At 42.4% G+C, this 21,971-nt stretch overlaps 1 protein-coding gene across 2 annotated transcripts in view; it reads left to right on the forward strand.

Annotated features, from left to right (window-relative positions):
* Positions 1 to 981: 981 nt before the first annotated feature.
* The window catches only part of NUDT3 (nudix hydrolase 3), a 127,432-nt gene continuing 106,442 nt past the window's right edge, over positions 982 to 21,971 (forward strand). The window contains exon 1 of one of the 2 annotated variants that reach the window (XM_077904374.1): positions 982 to 1,115. In XM_077904374.1, the coding sequence (XP_077760500.1) occupies positions 1,017 to 1,115 (99 nt within the window). In that variant the 5' untranslated portion in view covers positions 982 to 1,016. Of the gene's footprint in view, positions 1,116 to 1,456; positions 1,566 to 21,971 lie in introns of those variants that run through there. The other variant, XM_077904375.1, reaches the window with a different exon arrangement.

Consider the following 21,971-nt stretch of genomic DNA (forward strand, 5'->3'; position numbering starts at 1 on the left):
TTCCCTTGCTCCTGTGTCTTGCTATATATTTTCTCTGGAGAATCTGACGTCCACACTATAAAGTCCTCGTTTAGTGCCAGAAATAAGGATGTTTTACAATTTGCATTATGTGTGTAGAGCACATACACATGTATCTTCCTTGTCTGGCCCTCCTGTTTACCTTAACAGGAAGCATGTGTCTTTGCACCCGTCAAGGGCTGCGGGATGAATACGTTGGTGCCCCGGTGCTCAGGACTCCCAGCGCTCTGGAGGTCCAGGCTCTGTGCACAACGCCCCTCCCTCCAGCCTCCTCTCGCCCGGGGCCGCGCAGTGCCCGATCCTGGGTAAATCCCGTGGACGCTCCACAGCGTTTAACCGCATCCGGCTTTTTCCTCCAAACCTTCCCCTTCCCCGCTCCCAGAGAACCGGCAAGGCCAAGGCGGGCGGCCCGACCTTGGGCAAGTCCCCGCTTCCCCCTCCGCGACCCCGAGGCTAGAGAGGCACCTCTCGGCGGCCCCGGGCGACCCCGCGCCCGCACCCCGCCCTCCCCCGACTTCCTCCGCGCGCGCCCCGCCTTCCCCACCCCTCCGCTCCCGGCGTGGCGGCCGCCTCCGTTCGCACGGCCCTTTCATTCCAGACGCTCGTTTACGCCGCGCGGACTGGGAGGGTGCGATTCCCGGACGCCGCCTGCGCTGCGAGCGCGCGGCCGTCCCGCAGGCCCGCGCGGCCTTACGCTGCTGACGCAGCGCGCCCAAGATGGCGGCGCGGTCGTCGTCGGGGGTGGCGGCGGCAGAGGGGGCGGCGGCCGTGGCGGCAGCAGCGACGGCAGCCGTGACGGCGGCGGCGGCGCGGGGCCTGGGCCGGGGGGAATGAGGCAGCCGTGGCGGGCCAGCGGCCGAGCCGTGTAGCGGAGAAGCGGCTCCCCCTCCCTGCTTCCCTCGGCCGAGCCGGGGACGCGCGCGCGCGCCGCCGTCCGGAGCGGGCTCCCCACCCTCGACTCCCGCGACCCGCACCGCACCCCCACCCGGGCCCGGAGGATGATGAAGCTCAAGTCGAACCAGACCCGCACCTATGACGGCGACGGCTACAAGAAGCGGGCCGCGTGCCTGTGTTTCCGCAGCGAGAGCGAGGAGGAGGTGAGGCTCCGGCCGGGCGGGCCGGGGGTCGCCGGAGCCGGCCGAGGTGCGGGGGGCGCGGCCGCGGGCCGGGGGTGTGCCGGGCCCCGGGCAGGACTGCCCCTCCCGGCCCGAAGGAAGTGCCGCCGGAATTCCTTGAGCCGGAGCGGAGGAGGGAGGAAAGAGGACGGACGGTGGGCGGAGGGGCAGCGGGTCCGAGCGTGGCCCCGCGCGGCCTGAGCACGGGTCAGGCCGGGGGAGCGTGAGAGCCGACCGCCTGTCACGGGGCCGGGGGCCGCCGGGAGAAGGCGGTGGGTGCGGGACAGCGTGTGGCCTCGGGGCCGGGCCTCCGGCGTCGGCTCCAGGAAGGGCGGCCCCGCACTTGTCAGCCCGCACATGTGTGCAGAGGCCGCCGTGCACGAGGCGCAGGCCGGCCCTTTGTGCCGGAGAAATAGTCCACTACCGGAGCAGGTTTGGGGGTGGCCGAGGGGTTACGTGTGTCTGTGAGCCCATGGGGGTGGTTGGGGAGATTTAGGGCGTTGTACAGACGCCAGAGCCAGTTGTTTGTTTATTTTACAATGCGCTGGGTAGCCTTTCTGGTGTAGCTGAGAAGAAAGGACGTTCGATAAGAGAATCTTTATGACCTGAAAATACTTCATTTTAATTGGGAAGCCCAAAAGCCATGTTTAAGATCTGTGCCCTGACATTGCCCTATCGGAAACTCTTAAGGATTGAATTTGCTAGCAAAATGGACATGCTTAGAATCAGTTTCTTTTTTGCATGGAGTACCTAAAAGAAAAAAAAAAAAAAAAAGAAAGAAAGAAAGAAAAGAAAATCTCAGCTTGCCAGAGCCGTTTTTGTGGTGATAAAGGGAATTTAGAGAAGGCAAACGTTTTTGTAAATCCACAAAGAGTAGCTGCTTTGGAAATTCATAAGATGCCTGTGGGAAAGCGTTTCTCTCCTGTGCATGGTGGTAAAATGGCAGTTAAACTGGAAACAATGAAGGACAGTGAAATTCAATATGCTATATTCTGGCATTCAGCAGCGGGCTATAGTGGCAGGGCTGCAAGTACAGTGCATCGTGTTGAAATGGGGGGAAAGGAACTTGACCCGTTAGTTATGAAAAGAAGCTGTGATGAAAGAGACAGATGGATTGCCAAGAGTTGCTGTCCAGAGATGTTTAGGAGGAAGTGGGACTTTAAATTATTGCCTGAAAAAAATTAGTCAAGCAGTAATTGTGCTGTTGAGGGACTATGTGTGTGTGTGTTCCCTTTCAGCAAAACAGAAGGAGAGGGAATTTGGAAATGTATACTTCGTGTTTTATCATATATTTTAAAAGTCCCCAAAACAGATGCATTGTAATGGGGTACTAAGCAGGGCCATGCTGTGAATGATGCAGTTTTGGAATATATACTTGAGTAAAGTAAAATTTTTGGTGGTGTTTACTGCTCCAGAGGCTTTGTTCTTTTCATTATCATATCATATTACAGGAAATCAGATGGGATCACAGTCTGTTTTAACTGGAGGGAAAATTAATTAGCATAATAACATGTCTTACTACAGTACTGTGGTTAAGTCTGTGAGCACCCCAATTATAAGTAGAAGGGTGTATAATTTAGTTGTATGAATGATGCAAGACTATTTGTTTAAAAAAATCATACTGAAATTGAGAACATGTGAGTATTTTGGATAAATTGGAAACTTCATAGATCATAAGCAAACTAAGACTTGATTTTCTATTTTTTCTTAGTTTTGTTATTTACTAACATTAACAGACTTAATGTTAAGACATTTGGCTGATTGTGGAGTTTTCTCTCTTGAATTTCTTTTTGATCATTGGTTAATGAGCAGAAGATTCATGCAAATTTTTAAATTTATTTTTATTTATTATTTATTTGTTTCATGCAAGTTTTTAAAAAATAATCTGAATTTTATTTTTTTATTTTTTTATTTTTTATGATAGTCACACACAGACAGAGAGAGAGGCAGAGACATAGGCAGAGGGAGAGGCAGGCTCCATGCACTGGGAGCCCGACATGGGATTCGATCCCGGGTCTCCAGGATCACGCCCTGGGCCAGAGGCAGGTGCCAAACCGCTGCGCCACCCAGGGATCCCTCATGCAAATTTTTAATTACAGATTCGGTGGATGTTACAGCTAAAGCCCAGAAAGGACAAGAAAATTAATGAAATGCACCCATTTTAGACTTGTTCAGTTCAATTAAACAAGTATGTGTTAAGAGCCTACTATGGGTGCAGCATTCTATAATGTGAGATTTAAAGATAAATATCCCTTTCTGCCCAAAAAAGTTGAGTACTTTTTGATGGGATTCCTTAATTGGGAGGGATTTTGGACCACAAAATAATCTCTAGGGTGCCGTTCAGCTCTCAGATTACATAATTGTGTTAGAAGGGAAGTAATTTGTTAGTTCCGGGAGAACTTTTATGTTCTCAATAGAAGTGCCAGAAACTGGAAGTATTAACTGCCACACATTGTGGGAATGTGAAATTCAAATTCAATAGGACATTCAACCCAATTTTATTTTTTAATGGGAAGCAATGGCTTTAATCAAGATAGAATAGCTTACAGAATACTGTTAGCATGAATACAATAGTAATGTAAGAATAAAGAGAGCCTGGTTAATAAACTTAACTAACCAGTGTCAGGAAACATACATACAATGTAAAGAGAAAGAGATAGAAAATATTGGAATCAAACCTTCGAACATTCTGTTTTTTCAGCCCCAGAAGATTTTATATGCCAGCAGTGACAGTTGAAACACTGATCCAGGTTAGGATGTGTGAACATATTTGGCAAGTTGGCAAGTTTACAGAGCAAGTTTATTGAGATACTGTTACATATAGGGAGTTTAGAGTCTAGAGGGGGCAACAGAAGAACAGGCCCAACAGCATGAACAGAGTGTGTTCCTTTCCGTCAGACCTTGGACTGCTTTTCCTGTGAGTAAACAAGAATCAATAGCAGGAAACTCCCCCCACTTCAAAGTTTTACTAATTGTAATCAACATTTTGATAAATTAAAACCTTTAGGTTTAGGGCATTCATGATAACATATTTATTACTGTACTTTGAACCTACTGATACACAGTAGACAGTCTCTTACCCAATCTCCATTTAAACCAGCTTGGGGGATCCCTGGGTGGCGCAGCGGTTTGGCGCCTGCCTTTGGCCCAGGGCGCGATCCTGGAGACCCAGGATCGAATCCCACGTCAGGCTCCCAGTGCATGGAGCCTGCTTCTCCCTCTGCCTGTGTCTCTGCCTCTCTCTCTCTCTGTGTGTGACTATCATAAATAAATAAAAATTAAAAAAAAAATAAATAAATAAACCAGCTTGGTATACTGAATACCCTTGTTATTCTGTGAGCCACTGGGTCTCATATACACCCCCAACCCAATCAGTCCTGTGCTTACATAGAGTCAGTTGTATTTATTCCTGTATTTGTGTATGTTCATCTTACTTGTTATTGTAATTATGTAGTGTAATTAAATATGATATAAGCATGTGAGATTTGAGTTCAAAAATAATGGTTTTGTGAGTATTCTAAATTCTTTGGAATGACTCAATAATTTCAAGTCATTAAAAGAAATTACTGCTCAATTATATGGATAAGCAAACTGCGAAGGATGGAGAAGAGTCTTAAAAGTCTAAAAGGACTCTGCACATAGATCACTTCATGAATGTTTTCAGGTTTTCGTTTTTCTTTATAGAAACCTGGACCAGAGAGGGCACCTGGGTGGTTCATTCAGTTAAGCGTTTGATTCTTGGTTTTGGCTCAGGTCATCTCAGGGTTGTGGGATCAAACCCCGTGTCTGGCTCAGCAGGGTGTCTGCTGGAGATTTGCCCCCCTCCCCCCATGTTCCCCCTATCCCCTGCATGTGTGCATGAGCACGCTCTTGCTCTCTCTCTCTCAAATACATGAAAATCTTAAAAAAAAAAAAAAAAAAAAAAAACCTAAAAACCTGAACTGGAAAACAGGTCATGCATGATGGGTGTGGTATATGAAAGACAACTCAGCCGTCCAATGATAGATTCAAGACAAGATCTTAGACCTACAAAGATTAGCAAGTAAGTATACATTTGTATTTTTAGTCTGCCTTATCTTCCCAGTTAATGTTTTATCATAAGCAGTATACAAGACTGAAACTGGCTTCTTGAGTAAGATTTTATTCTTCTGGACTGGGTGACAATAACAATCAACTTTGTCATATTGTTTGTCTTTGGTTCTCTGAAAGCACTTCCGGTTGAGATTTTTCCCTTATCCCTCTTTTTTTGAGGCTCTGTGATGACAGGAGGTGAGGGACACTAGAGGTGGGCTTGCTTGTGTTCTTGTACCCTCCCCAGAGTGGAGTGGGGGAGTGGAACAGGCATTTTAGACAGTTGAAATATCTAGCAGTGTGAAATACCCTCCTAGAAAGGCCAGTGACACAGTCTGGACACCAGATGATGTCACAGTGCTTGGGAAAGTTAAAGCTGCGCCTAAGGGTCTATTTTTACTCAAGGTAAAACACGAGTATTGATAGGATCATCTTAGATTTCTCTGTGTATTAAAACTGCTTTTAAAAGGAAAGGATAGATATGCCAGGGTAGCTCAGCTGTTGAGCATCTGCCTTAGGCTTAGGGCGTGATTCTGGGTCTGGGACACTGGGCTCTCTGTGAGGAGCCTGCTTCTCTGTCTTTCTATGTCTCTGCCTCTTTCTCTGTGTCTCATGAATAAATAAATACATCTTTAAAAAATAAAAAATAATAGAAAGGTCAAAACTGTCCTTAAGGGTCTTAGGTTTGTTGGTTGAGCTTTTCCATCTCTTGGCAAGGGACTGCTGCTTCGCACTTTCTCTGAACTCACGAGGGTGGGTGGGGAGATGACTGACATTGAAGATCCTCAGTGGGCAGGGACTCTGGTGGCCTGAGTGTTTGTTAGTAAGAATGTCCCAGAGGAGCAGGTGGACGTCATGGCAGACCACACCTTCTCCTGGGCTCTAGAGAGGAGAGTAAAGCACAGGCAGCAATCCCAGAGGCAATAACCATGACAAAGAGCTTTCAGTAGATCCCAGGCTGGTTGGAGAGTCTTTTTGTAACATATCTCTGGTCATTGTCCAGTATTACATTGTTCTAAGATCATGATGAGTGCATTGATCCAGTCATCTGATTGGACATTACTGATGCTCATTTCTCTCATTCTTTTCCTGGTGGCTTCTTGTGTGTGTGCTCTCTCGTGCTTACGTAGTAATACTGGTTAGTCAGTTAAACATTTTTCCCATTACCTCCTTTTCTATTTCGCTTCCTGAGATGTGAATTCTGGTCTGAAATCATACTGCAATCTCCATTCTTCTTTTCTATTCTTTGCCTTAACCTTTTTTGCTCCTGAGTGATTCTCATTTCTCAGTAAATATCGGGTTGCATATCTACTTTGTATGAAGCAATCTCTCATTTTCTTCATAGCCTAGTCCAAAAAGGAAGGGCCCTTGTTCAAGAATACATTAGTTTACTCATTTTTTGAGGGCCCTATTGTGGACTAGTCTCTGTGCAAGATCCTGCAGTGTATCTTTACACTGGTAAATAAGTCTATGGTCCCTCATAAAGTCAGCTTTTCTATCTGCTATGTATTTGTGCCCATCCCCTCCTGCCAGCCCAGCAGGGGTGGGTGTCCTATGGGCGTCCTGTCTTTCCTGCTTCATTACCAAATCCTTCTCTACTTTATCATTCCCAGCTGAGCAGGGTAAAGTATTTTCCATCTTAAAAGAAATGCTCCCTTACCCCATGTTCCCTCCAGCTACCATCCCATTTCTTTCTTCCAGTTCCCAGCAAAACTTTTCTGTATTCCTTGTCTCCACTTTCCGACTTCCCATTTCTCTTGAACTCATTCCAGTCAGGCACTCTTTTTTATGATTATGCTGGAATCAGTCTTCAAGATAACAAGTTAACAAAACCAGTGGCCAGTTCTGAATCCTTGCTGCCTCATCATTACTTTCTTCTTGAAATACTTTCTTTACCTTGCTTCTAGGACATCTTTCTAGTTCTTCCCCTTCTTATTGGTTATTCCTTCTTAGTGTATTCCTTCTCATTTTCCCGAATTCTTTTATTGTAGTGCACAAGGACACAATCTTTGAACCGGTTCCACTCCCCATACTTCCTACACATGCTCATACAGTAGGTGATCTCATCCAGTCCCATCTTTAACTACTGTATTTATACTGATAACTTTCAACTGTATTTTTAGCCCTAATTTCTCTCTTGAAATCAAGGCTTGACTATCCTGCAAGCTATTTGGTGTTTCCATTTGGATATCTTCTCGGCATCTCAAACTTAGAATACCCAAACTGAATTCTTGATTCCATCCACCAAAAACCAAACAGCAACAGAAACCTGCTTATCCTAATTAGTTGTGCCTCTTTCAGTAAAGGAAATATCCATGCTCCAGGTTAGAAACCTTGGAGCCATCCTTGACTTCTCCCTTTCTCCTAAACTACATCTAATCTTACAGCAGATCCTGCCTAACCTTCTCTCTTCCACCTCCACTGTGCTATTCTAGCCTAACCCATTATTGCCTCTTGCCTGGACTACAGCTGAATCTTCTTAACTGGTTTTCCTGCTTCTGCTCTCACTCTTCTAGTCTTGTCTACCATAGCTGCTGTAGTGATTCTTCCAACATAGATGTCAGATCATGTCACTTCTCTGCCCCAGTGGTATTCTCAGTGAATCCAGTGTCTTAATCATGACCTATTTATTTATTTATTTATTTATTTATTTATTTATTTATGATAGTCACAGAGAGAGAGAGAGAGAGAGAGAGGCAGAGACATAGGCAGAGGGAGAAGCAGGCTCCATGCACTGGGAGCCTGACGTGGGATTCGATCCCGGGTCTCCAGGATCACGCCCTGGGCCAAAGGCAGGCGCTAAACCGCTGCGCCACCCAGGGATCCCTTAATCATGACCTCTAAGGTTCTGGATGTTTGGGTCCCCTGCCATGTCTCTGACCTCATCTCTTATTACTCTCCCTCTTACTCATCCCTTTCTTGCAACCACATTGGCCACTGTGCTGTTTCTCTGTCATATTATCGGTCCCTTTTCTTTGCTTGGTTTTCACCTCATCAGACAAGTCTTTAATGATCATGTTATAGAAAATAATACCAGTCCATTGTCACTGTATCTCCTAGGCTTTTTTCTTTCTGGGCAGCACATATCATGAAGACATGTTATATTCCCATTTGTTAGTTGTATTGTTTTCTCTCACTAGAATACAAGTTAGTTTATGAGGATAGAGATTTTTGTCTCTTATGCACTCCTGTATCCTTGGTGATGAGAACATAGTATATGCTTAATATTATTTCTTGACTATGTGAATGAATGAATGAACACATTGTCCCTGAAGAAGTTTATAGTCTAGGGATACCTGGATGGCTCATTGGTTGAGCGTCTACCTTGAGCTCAGGGCATGATCTCAGGGTTGTGGGATCTTTACAGCTAGTAGAGGAATTGAAAATACCCCCAATACACTGAATGCTAGTGCCTACCAGTAATGGGTTTCAGGGAAGTCTTCTAGCTCTTATTTCCAGTGTCTTAGTGACAGGGTGTTTGATAATAATGTTGAGTATCAGCCCAGTGGGAGTGTATGTGTATTCGGTTGTAAATCTTTTGAGTCTCAGTGGATCCTTTTTCATAATAGGACACTTAGGATTTCTTTTACATGTTGAACTTGTGAGTCTGTGCCATCTTGCAGGATTTGTGTTGGGTAGTTGATAAAATGTACTGATCCTTAACCGTTAGTGATGCAATACCTGAGGAAAAAGGATTTTCATTTTGCTGATAGCCTTTTACTAGTAGATAAGAAAATACATCAACAAACTACCATCAAGTAGTAGATACTATTTTAATGACTTGTCCATAGTGGTTGTAGCCAACCAACAATGTATATCAAATCTGGATTCCAAAGTTTAGTTAGTAGTAATCAATTTGCAAATGAAGGTTGATAAGGATGGTCATAAAAATGTTTTCTGTTGTCATTATTTTATTCTTTATCTAGGTCAAAGTGAAAGAGACACGATGTCAAGTTTGTGAGTATGGAGTCTTGAAGCATTTGATTTATGGTGGTTAATGTATGAAATGGAACAAAGGATCCATCATAGGCGAAGAAGATAATATATAAATAAAAGAAGAATAAGTAATTGAATTTAGAAAAAAAGTCCCCAAACTTAAAATTTAGTAATAAAACATATGCATCCAAAGTCAACTTGCTAAAAAAAAAAAACAAAAAAACAGAAAAAAAAACAAAGTCAACTTGCTGAGTAACACCTTCCAAATACCCAAGAAAACTTCTTGAATCTAGTTTGAGAATTTCTGTCCTAAAATAACATGGAAGCTCAAGGATGTCAACAGTTTTTCCCAGTCTTCTTGAAATCCTTGCTTCCTAGCTTACTAAGCCTTTGAGTGAGGAAAACCCTTCATTTTTTAAAGGTTTTATTTATTGTGAGAGAGAGCACGTGTGCACATGTACAAACAATGGGAGGGGCAGAGGGAGAGAGAATCTTAAGCAGGCTCCATGTGGGGCTAGACCCCATGACCCTGAGACCATGACCTGAGCCAAAATCAAGAGTTGGATGCTTAACTGATTGAGATACCCAGGTGCTCTGAAAAAATGTTCATTCTTATAGTCATTCATTCATTTATTCATTGGTTGTACAAACTTTTTTTTTTTTTTTTTTTTTGGTTGTACAAACTTTTATCGAGTACCTGCTTCTAGGCCAGTTGCTGTTTTTGGAATGCAGTGGTGAACAAGACAGGATGGAAGCTCTTGCTCTTGTGAAGCTTCTGATATCAGATGCAGGGAGATGGTAAATGAGCAAAAATATTAGTGAACTTGATTTTAGGCAGTGGTGATACTGGGCAGGAAACAAATATGTGATGGGACTGAGACTGGGGGTGGGGGTGTTGGCAAATTGGGGTCCAGTAGTCTCTGAAAAGCAAGGCAGAGGGAAGAGACCCCTAATGGCAATGAATTTGGCAAGGAGGAAAAGCAGGAAGCTGGCCAGAGTGGCTGAAGGCCAAGTGGAGGAGAGTGGTGGGAGATGTTGCAGAGGTGGGAGGCTACCATTTCCTGTGGAGGTTTGTTACTCTTCTAGTTTTCCTGGTTCTCCTTTACTCTGCCACCTACAGCAACCCAGCAAACAAACTAGTAATATCCATGAAACCACCTTCTTTCCCTTGTATGTGAGGAATAGAAGTGATGGTGACAGGATGGTAATAGAACAGTAAGAGTTGATTAGAAAAAAACTTGTGCTTAAGAAATGTACAAGTGGAGATAAAAGTATTGTTCTGTAATATTTTATTTTATTTTGTTTTATTTTATTTTATTTTATTTTATTTTATTTTATTTTATTTTATTTTATTTTATTTTATTTTTTTAATTTTTATTTATTTATGATAGAGAGAGACGGAGAGAGGCAGAGACATAGGCAGAGGGAGAAGCAGGCTCCATGCACCGGGAGCCCGACGTGGGATTCGATCCCGGGTCTCCAGGATCGCGCCCTGGGCCAAAGGCAGGCGCTAAACCACTGCGCCACCCAGGGATCCCTTGTTCTGTAATATTTTAAAGAAATAAATCTGAAAGGACCCAAAGACAAATCCCTAAAGTTTCTTTACACTTTATTAGGGTAGTTAGTCAGAAAGGCTACTTTGAATAGGTAGTATATGCACACAGTACAAAATTCAAATGGTACAAAGGATATGGAACAAAAGATTCAGGTAGTTGTTAGCTTATAAAAGATATACTGCAGGGCATTACAAGTGAAAGAATGGGGGGTATTTTTGTTTAATAGAGGTTTTTGCCAGTTTTTCCTAGAAATATATATTTTTTTAATGGCAAATTTTTAACTAACATCTTTATTAGAAATATGTTTTTTTTTTAAAAAGATTTTATTTATTTATTCATGAGAGAGAGAGAGAAAGAGAGGCAAGCAGAAACATACACAGAGGGAGAAGCAGGCTCCCCACAAGGAGCTTGATGCAGGACTTGATCCCGGATCCCGCCCTGAGCTGAAGGCAGATGCTCAACTGCTGAGACATCCAGGCATCCCTAGAAATGTGTTTGAACCCAGGCCATTTAAGCAGTATAGTTTTTGAGCACTTACCTAATTTTATTGAAGTTTGGTTACCTTAAGTGCTGGGGATCCTTCTGGAATGCGGAACTGCTAGGAATGGAGTGGTCTGCATGTGTGCATTAGAATCAGTGTTGGCAGTGGGCTGTGTGTATCAGGAAAGTGCTATGATGTGGAAGCTGCTTGTCTAACTGGCCTTCAAGCCCCTGAAAAGCGGCTTAGCAGTTGTCTGGGTCAAACTGGGCTTGCTGATTTCTAAACTCTCGCTGTTTACACTACGCAGAGTCGACCTTTCAAGCCAAAGTACCTTCCTGGTAGTAGTAGGAAACAGTTCACTTTTAGCCATATGCTTTTGTCCCAGCTGTGGAATGAGTAGGAGGTAGAATTCTGAGTGGAATGGTGACTTTTCAGCTCTTCCTGAGAGACTTGAGGTAATAGAAGGCATGTATTGGTCTCTGCCCCTGGTTCCTGGCACAGAGCTCCTAATATTCTCACTATGTCGGAAGTGATAAGAACACGAGAGCATCTCTTGTTCTAATATTGGTCTTTGACCTCTATTCCTGACACAGGGCTCCTGATGTAATTTCCTGGATGATAGGAGTGTCTTTTGTTCCAGTGAGGCAACTCTGGGTGGGTTCCTGGATGGCTCCGGGATGAAGGCCAGTCACTAGAAAGACCAAGCCATGATTAGCAGCTTGGAATTTTGAGCCCTGCCCCTCATTGCCTTGAGAAGGGAGAAGGGCTGAAAATGGAGTTAATGACCCATCATGCCTACATGATGAATCCTCCATAAAAATCCCAATAGTACAGGGTTTGGAGAATTTCCAAGTTGGTGAACACATTCACACTGGGAGGATGACACACTTCACCTCCATGGAGCCAGAAGTTCCTTGCCCTATGTAGCTCTTGATCTGGCTGTTCATCTGTATCCTTTATCATATTATTTAATAAATTGGCAAACATGAATTGTTTCTTTCAGTTTTGTAAGCCACTGGCAAATTCATTGAGCCCACAGAGGGGGCTGTTGGAACCTCTCATTTGTAGCCAATTGGTCAGAAGCATTGGTAGTAATGGGGGCTTGGGACTGGCATTGGGAAGGGTGGTGGTGGACTTGTGGGACTGAGCTCTTAACCTGTGTGATCTGACTCTGTCTCTGAGTAGAGAGATGATGGCATCCAGAGATAGCGTCAGGATGGAGTAAAATTGTAGGACACCCAGCTGGTTTTGCAGAGACCTGTTTGGTGTAGAGGGAACCCCACACATTCCATGACCAGAAGTATCAAAAGTGATGTATGCTTTGTAAGTAGTGATGGAGGCTCTCAAGAAGGAAGAAAACGAAGATTTTTCCTTCTCCCAGCCTGTGCCTTAACCTTCTTTTCTATCCCCTTGCATCAGTCCCCTAAAATGCCATCCCAGAGCTGGGTATGGGAAACTTGATTGAAGAAGATCATCACAGTGCAACCTCCTTATTTATGAAATAGAAAAGAATTACTAGAATGATACAACCATATTCCAATGTGAGCACGAAAAGTATTTGCAAAGCAAACATGAGTGGGTTGTTTTTTTCTGCTTCTCGACATTTTATCATGCATGTTGTGTGTGCTGCTGCCTGCTGCTTTCTTAGTGCAGTTAACCAGAAGTGGGCTGTGTGCAAATCTGGTTACATATCTGAGGCAGGTAAGATCATATCTTTTGTGTGCTTTATCCAAATATACTTTTAAAAATTCCTAGGCAGTTTAGGACAGTTTTTAATTCTTTTTCAAAACGGGAAATTAATAACTTGAGTAGCATAAAACATTATCTTACGTCTGTGTGTTTTGTGAGCATTTCCAAAAGGAGATAAAGCAGGTGAATTTCAGCTCCACGTAAAGAAAATTATTATAAGGGACGCCTGGGTGGCTCAGTGGTTGAGCATCTGCCTTCAGCTCAGGTCGTGATCCTGGAGTGCTGAGATCGAGTGCCCCATCGAGCTCCCCACGGGAAGCCTCCTTCTCTCTCCACCTATGTCTCTCTCTCTCCCTCTCTCTCTCTGTCTCTTATGAAAAAAGAAAATCTTTTTTTTTTAAAAAAAGAAAATTATTACAAAATAACAAAAACTTAAATCTAAAGCAAGCGGAAACAAATCTGTACAGAAGACAAGACTATTATATACATTAAAAAGAAATGGTCCCTTAAATAGACTTTCTTTGTGTACACTTAGTTCTCGTTGTTCATAGAACAGTAAAGTCCTTTTTTTTAAATTTTATTTTTAAAAGATTTTATTTATTTATTCATGAGAGACATATAGGCAGAGACACAGGCAGAGGGAGATGCAGACTCCCCACAAGGAGCTTGATGTGGGACTTGATCCTAGGACTCTGGGACCATGCCCTGAGCTGAAGGCAGAGGCTCAATCACTGAGCTATTCAGGCTCCCCACAGTAAAATCCTTTTAAAGAACTGCCTGAAGGGGCACCTGGCTGGCTCAGCAGTAGAACATTCTACTCCTGATCTTGGGGTCGTGAGCTTAAGCCCCCCATTAGGTGTAGAGATAACTTTAAAAAAAAAAGAAAGAGTAATGAAAGGATAATGATTTTTCTTCGAATATTCAGGAATTCTAGTGAACTTCTTGAGGCAAAATACCTGCTTTTATAAAACACTTTGTAAATGTGAGTAGCTTGAATTAATGTTTTGAATAATTGGAATTTTAATTACTTAATGTTTCATTTTCTTCCTCTTGGAATAACTTGGTTGTTAGACTTAAAACAATTTAGTAAATTAGCGCTTACTAAATGTGCTGAGCCCTGACTCAGGGCTTTTGCACCTCTCACTGCAGTGCTGATTTTTTTCCCGGGAGGTTTTGCAGTTTAGGTAGACTGCTTTTAATAATAATGAGATGAAACTTTTAGATTTTATTGGTAGAATGAGTCAGAAAAAATAATCCAGAGAGTTTCTGGATTAATTATTAATTATACTTCTATGGTGTTTTCAAAGGTTCAACAACTATTTAATAAGGACATAGCTTGGGGTCATCCTTCTGCCAGATACTAGAGTGATTTTTTTTTTCAAAAAGGAATTTTTTAAAAAAATTACAGAAGTAGTGTGTCTCTAAAGAATACTCCGAACTGAGGAGGTTAAGATGTATGGAATAGGATGTGAGCTCCTGAGGAGCTGTGAGCTGTTGGCAGGATACAGTGTAGAATGTAAAATGCAAGCTAATTAAAGAGGCGATGGAGAGGAGTGTTTATGAGTATTTGGAGGAGTCTGTGAAAATGAACTGGAGTGTCGGAATCGTTTTAGGGAGTTTGTAGGGCCACACCTAGATGTCTTGGTTAGATTTGGGTAGCTGACAAAACTGTATTCTAGATGGAGGACTTTGGGCCAGGTGGGTGACCTCATGGAAAGTCAGAGGCCTTTGGAACCCTGTTTGCCTTGAAGTTTTGTGTGAGGACCACATACTGATGGCTCATGGCTGTGTGTGGGATGAAAGATGATAAAAAGCAATTTAAAAAAATTAGTTGCCAACATTTTAATTTGAAAATTTTTGAATAAGGAATCTGGTCTTTAGTTTTTTTCTTGAAAAACCAGAGGATCTGGCCTCATTACACCAGCTTCCCTATGTGAGGACTGCAGCCAGAGCTGATTGGTGGCCACCCTTATGGACTGACTGCCCACCCCTCTTCAGTGGGCCACAGTCCTTACCATTCCCTGTGGTCCCCTAGATAGAGAGGCCCAGTGACCGCTAACATTTATTGGGGTGGCTGAGGTGTTACCGCCTTCTCAAGGTAGAGTTAAGAGTAAGGTCAAAGATTTCTTGTACCCATGTAAATTTCAAGAAAAATGGGGAGAGTGCATATTTCTTTGTGGAGATGGAAATATTCCTACCTCTTTAGACTAGTCAGTGTCAGAGATTCCGACTGATTTCACACTCTTGTGCACCCTGCCCAGGTCCCATAAAATGGCGTTTGAGTCTCCATGTCTGTAGTGTTGAAGAGCTTAGGCCCTAGAGTCAGACATACCTGAATTGGATCCCTGGCTGTCACACTCACTTGTCTGGTGATCTTGAGCAAATTACTTTACATCTCTTTGCCTCATTTTCTCACTTTTAACAATAATAGTACCTCTCTATTTTATTGTTGTTGGAGGACAAGTGAAATCACTTAATATATAGAACATTTAGTCCAGTGCCTGGCACAAGTTAACATTCGGTGTCAGCTATGTAAATATAAAGCTAAGGAAAAGGCAATTTCTAACTTTATAGCAACCTGGGCTTATAGCGAATTGTGGTAGGAAGAAAGTTATGGGAATTTGTTTGTTAATTAAATCAGTTTGTATCTCTTGAGCTGTGGGTTCTGTGCTGCATTACAGTGAATGAGGTGAACACAGCCCCTGCTTTCACGTTGCTTACGATCTGTGGTGGAGATACATAACTAAGCCAGCAGTTGCAGTACAGTGTGATATTTGAACTAGAAGGCCTTAGAGGACTTCAGTCATTCTCTGTTTTCATCTTTTATGACAATTATAGTGTTAGGAGGGGTGCCAGACAGGGCAGAGTACTTGGTGATGGTGGGCCCTGTTTGTAAGAGCTTGGCACTGTTAAGTGGTCCACCATCTTTCCTTCCCCTTTCCTCAGATCATCATTTATGGAGCATCTACCATGATTTGGGCAAATGTCCAAGCCTGACAGAGAAAACAGAAAGAGAAGCCTTTCTCTGGATAAAGAAAGCTCTTATCCTCAGCTTGCCTCCCCCTCACACTGTCCCAGATCTGTACTTGGAGAAAGAGAAATTAAGAGGGTCCAACCCACCCAGTGTCTGGGAGAGGAATAAAGACACTTCTCATCCTCAAAGACTTGAAAACAAGAGGCTCAAGAGAGAACCCTACCAGTTTGAAACCTTGGAGCTGCCACTGGAACCAGGAAAATCCTTCAGAATTGAACTTACTTTTTATTTCATGATATTAATACTTTGTACCATTAAAAAGTCGTACTTTATAGCATGTCTAAGAATTTTTTTTTTTTTTTTAGATTTTATTTGTTCATGAGAGACACAGAGAGGCCGAGACACACGCAGAGGGAGAAGCAGGCTCCATGCAGGGAGCCAGATGTGGGACTCGATCTGGGGACTCCAGGATCATGACCTGAGCCAAAGGCAGACGCTCAACCGCTGAGTCACCCAGGCATCCCTAAGAAAATATTTTAAATGCATAAAATAAAAGTGATTTATTTTAACACCTTGAATTTTACTTAAAATAATCCCTGTAGCTTGATTTTATAATAAAACTTAAAAATTCTTTAAACTAGAAATATAGTGCTGTGGGAGAAAGAAGTGGGGAGATGAATTCTTTGGCTTAGTAAGGTGCATGTCTGGGAAGGACTTGGCATAGGACCTGGTCAAGGGACCTGGGGGAGGATCTGCTGTGGTCAGATGGGATAGAAGAGGCCAAGGGCAGCTGAGGCAGTGGCATACACATTAGAGTCTCTGGAGAACAGTTTGTGGGCTATGGTGTAGGGATGTAGAGTCTACCAAATGATTGATTTTTCTGGCAGAAAATCAGGGCATAGAATGTTTGTGGAGTCATTCTGTGAGTGACTTTGCAAGTGGGTGCATATCTGTGCGAGGGATAACTGCTTTTTATTTCTAGGGTCTCTGGTCAGCACCTCTTTCCTCAGAGCATTCTTCTTTTATTTTTGGAGAAATCCTCCTTTGGAGAGGAGGAAGGGCCCACCCTAGCATCCCAAGAACTGAATGGGCCAATGTGCTAGCTTCCTTCTCTGGTGTGCCAGTGTGGATGCAGGACTCAGGCTCCATTAGTTGGTGGCTCGGTGCTTTGAGTCTGGGTCCTGAGGACGCCAAAGGGAGAGCAGGGGAAAGACAGCGGCTGTATGCTAACCAGATGTTTGTGTTTTAGTTTCAGGCTGTGGCTTTTGTTTCCAGCCCTGGCATGCCATGATGTGGGCCCATCTTCCAACCCTGGCCTTCCTGTCCCTGCCACTCCAATTCTCTGAGCCTTTGATGTTTCTTTCAGTACATCCCCTTTGGCTACACATGGCCAGTCTTGGTTTCTGTTGCTTGTAGTCCAAGAACCCTGTCTACTGCACCCCCTGGGTAGTTTTTAAGGTAACCTCCTCACTAATGCATTGTGCTAGAAGAAATGTATATGTGTGGAGTCCCGAATTTTTTTTTTTTAAGATTTTATTTATTTATTCATGAGAGACACACAGAGAGAGAGAGAGAGAGAGAGAGAGGCAGAGGCATAGGCATAGGCATAGGCAGAGGGAGAAGCAAGCTCCATGCAGGGAGCCCGATGTGGGACTCCATCTTGGGACTCCAGGATCATGCCCTGAGCCAATGTCAGGCGCCAAACTGCTGAGCCACCCAGGGATCCCCGTTTTTAAAAAATTTTTAAGTAATCTCTGCGCCCAACATGGGGCTTAAACTCCTGACCCCTAGATCAAGAGTTGCGTGCTACACCGACTGAGCCAGCCATTATCCCCAAAAATGTTTTTTAATGATGCAAGTTTATGAAAACCGCAGGATGCTTCTTGAAATACACATTATAGTCTCCTATAAGAGTTTATGGAGTCCTTACCTATATAAAGTACTATTCTAGATGCAGTGGTGATTTTTAAAATGGGATGTGTTCCCTGGTCTCCAGGAAGAATGCTTTTCTAAATTGGTTAATTTCCTTTAGCCATTTCAGTGCAGTTGAACAAGCAACTCTTATGTGTCTTATGTGGGGGCAGATTGAAAAATGGAAGAAATAGGACTTGAAGTACATGGAGCAGTTAGAGAAAGTGTAGAGAGACTGTACTTTGGAGGGACTTCGTGTTGAAGACAAAACACTGAAGTAGTCAATCTTGGGTTTTAGGAAAGGATAGGATTTAGATAGGTGGGAAGGAGGGGAATGGGTATGTGTAGAAGGGGATCCAGCATGGATTTGGGTTGATTAGGATAGGTTTTTAGGAAAGAAGTACATTTTCATCTGAGATTAAAGTGTGGATAAAAGAAAAAAACCTAGAGCTTGAGTTATATTGATGTGAATTTGAGAAAACTTCTAGGTGGCACCATCTTTCTGAGAAGTAAAATGTATATACTGAAAGTGGTCTGGTCATAGGAGTTTCAGAGGCAAGAAAAAGTCTGGCAGACTGGTGGGGTTGGGATCAAAAGGATAGTTTTATAATGTTGGAGGTCGAATGGTGTGTATCCTCACAGGCAGTTGTGGGCCTGCTTGTGTGTAGAGCACTACAGAGGATAAACTATAAGCAGGAAAGTGTTTTATTTTTTTTAATATTTTAATTTATATTTTATTAGCAAGATAAACTCAAAGCAATTCATAAATCAACGTTTCTTTTTTTTTTAAGATTATTTATTTATTTATTTATTTATTTATTTATTTATTTATTCATGAGATACACACAGAGAGAGAGACAGAGAGACAGAGAGACAGAGACACAGGCAGAGGGAGAAGCAGACTCCAGGGAGCCCGACGTGGGACTCGATCCCAGGTCTCCAGGATCAGGCCCTGGGCTGAAGGCGGCGCTAAACCGCTGAGCCACCCAGGCTGCCAGGAAAGTGTTTTAGAATTCTGGAAACTTAAATTCCATCTTCAAGAGAGAGGATAGAATTTATAGTGCTTACATTTTCTGTATTTCCCTATTGCTTTGCATGTAGGAGCTGGAGAGGAAATGAAACAGGAATGTTTCAAGGTTGGGGACTGATTCAGGAGCTATAATGCTTATATAATAATAAGGTCAGGGGAGTAGGAAATTGACCAAGAGTCCGTTTTTTCAGCTGTAAAGTGGGAATATATGGTACCTAATTTATGAAATTCTGTGGAACTTGTATGAGGGAAGATAGCCCTTCCCAGGTACATATTGAGTACTCAAGAATCGTTAGCCATTGTTACTAAGACAGGAACCACTGAAGGAATCCCAGTGGTCAACAGATAATTATGATGTAGTGAGAAAAGTGTTATAAAAGAACCTGGTACAGGGATCCCTGGGTGGCGCAGCGGTTTGGCGCCTGCCTTTGGCCCAGGGCGCGATCCTGGAGACCTGGGATCGAATCCCACGTCGGGCTCCCGGTGCATGGAGCCTGCTTCTCCCTCTGCCTGTGTCTCTGCCTCTCTCTCTCTCTCTCTGTGTGACTATCATAAATAAATAAAAATTAAAAAAAAAAAAAGAACCTGGTACAGAATGCTTAATGAACGAGGTGACTAATGCTGAATCGGAAAGTTGGAAATAGTGGGAAAGGAGTAAATCTGGGTGTTGATGGGTGAGTAGAAGTTTACTGCATTAATACAGATTGTGCAAACCTTAAAAAAAAATCAAATCCTGCTCATAAGGGCCTAATACAGCTGCACAAAGATAGACTTCAGTATGGCATGTGATCCAAAAACCTAGGAAGTGGGAAAGAAGGAATTTAATGGAATAAACTTTAAAAAGTATTTAAATGCAGTAAATGGACCTGTGTGAGTGTACTTTGAAAGGGCGTTATGGAGAGAGGTAAGACCTAAGGTTATAGAATCTTGAAATTTGTAAACCTGGAAGTAACCTTAGGCAGAACCTATCCAACCTTAGGCAGAACCTACCCAACCACTTCAGTGAGATAAGGGAACTGAAACCGAAAGGGCATCCAAATCTGACTACTGTGCTATTTCTGGTGAAATGCGTACAAAGGTAGAAAAGAACACAGGTTTTTTTTTTGTTGTTGTTGTTGTTGTTTTTTGTTTTTTTTTTTCCCTGACAGATCTACAAGAAGGAGTTAAATAAGTGGAAAGGAAGAAATTTGAATAAAAATACATTTCTAAAGCTGACTCCCAGCACCAGCATTCAAAACAAAATAAAACAAAGGTGGATTGAGAGGCTGTGATACAATTATAGAAACATAATCTATACTGACTTTAGCAGCATCCATTGCTTATTGTCACCGTTGGGTGCAGCTGATCACGCATCACAGAGCCAGCACATATGTGTTGTGGGAAGAAAACTGAATTTATCAGAAACATGGATATTTTTGGCAAATTTTGAATGCCAGAGACATTTTTTTGAAGGCAGTTTTATTAGTCTTCTTTCCATTATAAAGAAAGTTCATGCTCACAGTAGTGAATTTGGAAAACATTCCCTCTTTTGCTCCCAGTAGGTTGTAAGTTATCAGAGTTCTAATGTGTCTGTCCTGCTCATAGTTCATCTTCCCTGGTGCCTAGATGGTGCTTTATACATAGCAGGTTCATGGTTGTTGGGAGGTTAAATACCTTCAAATAATTTCTAAAACATAGGGAGGAAATTCTTTAATCGTTATGGTTTTCGGTTCTTAACAAAAATGGTAAAAAAAAAAAAAAGTGATTGACAAGTATAGTTTTATAAACTGTTTTTTCACGTATTTTTAAAGATTTCATTCATTCATTCATTCATTCATTCATTCGAGACAGAGAGAAGGCAGACATAGGCAGAGGGAGAAGCAGGCCCCTCACAAGGAGTCTGATGTGGGACTCGATCCCAGAACTCCAGAATCACTCCCTGAGCCAAAGGCAGATGCTCAACCACTGAGCCACCCAGGCGTCCTGTTTTTCACATTATTATAAACAAATTTTTTTCCTAATCTGAACTTAGCGTAAACATTTTAATGACTATGTGCCCATTGAATGGATGAAAGCATTTACTTAATGTTCTCTGTTGTAAATGATATTGTTAAATCACAGAAGAAGGTAATATTGGCAAACACAGTAATTACTGTTTTATCTTTCTCTGGTTTCAAAAAGTACACATTTTAAAAAATATGACCGCCAACCATCTTAAAGAATTACTGCCCTCAAAAAAAAAAAAAAAAAAAAAGAATTACTGCCCTCCATTTGCTACCCTCTTCCCCCAGTGCTCATTAATCAAGTATTTAGTGAAAAGAGTGGTGGTATTTTACCTTTTTACAAATCTCCTAAATTTACAAATCTCCAAATACCCTTAGATAATTGATAGCTTAGTTTTCATATATGCTATTCAGTACAGATTCTGTGTCTTTTGATACGTTGTTTTGAGGTAGCTGAAGAAAATTGAGTCCCATAGAGAATATGTAGTGAAGTATTTCGTAGATGTTCCTTAATTTGGGTCTCATGGTTTCTCATGATTAGATTGAGGCCATGCATTTTTGGCGGTAATATCACAGAAGTGCTATGTCCTTGTCAATGCATCATAGCATCATACCAAAAGGTACCTGATATCAGTCTATCTTATTACTGGCGATGTTAACCTTGATTGGTTAAGGTGATGTCTGTCTTGTTTCTCTGCTGTAACATAATTACAAATCTTTTTTTCTGATATTGAGAACTTTTAAAATTTACTTTCTTAGCAACTTTAAAATAACTGTATACAATAAAATACTGTTAACTGTAGTCACCATACTGTACATTACATCCCCAGAACTTATTTATATTATAATATAATTATAATATATTATAATTATAAAGTTTGTAGCTTTTGACCTTGTTCACCTTCCCACAACCACCTCTGCCAACAACTACCAATCTGTTCTCTGTTTTTCTTTTTTTAGGTTCCACATGTGAGATCATACAGTATTTGTTTTTGACTTATTTCACTAAGCACCATGCCTTTAAGGTCTGACCACGTTGCAAGCGGCAGGCTTTCCCTTTTCTTTGGCTGAATAATATTCCTCTTTGTGTGTGTGTCATGTTTTCTTTAATCATTCATCCATCTGGTGAACACTTAGGTTGTTCCCATGTCTTGGCTGTTGTAAATAATGCTGTAGTGAATGTGGGCATGCAGATATCTCTTTGAGGT

This window comes from Canis aureus, chromosome 7 (assembly GCF_053574225.1).
Source record: "Canis aureus isolate CA01 chromosome 7, VMU_Caureus_v.1.0, whole genome shotgun sequence".
Taxonomy (NCBI): domain Eukaryota; kingdom Metazoa; phylum Chordata; class Mammalia; order Carnivora; family Canidae; genus Canis; species Canis aureus.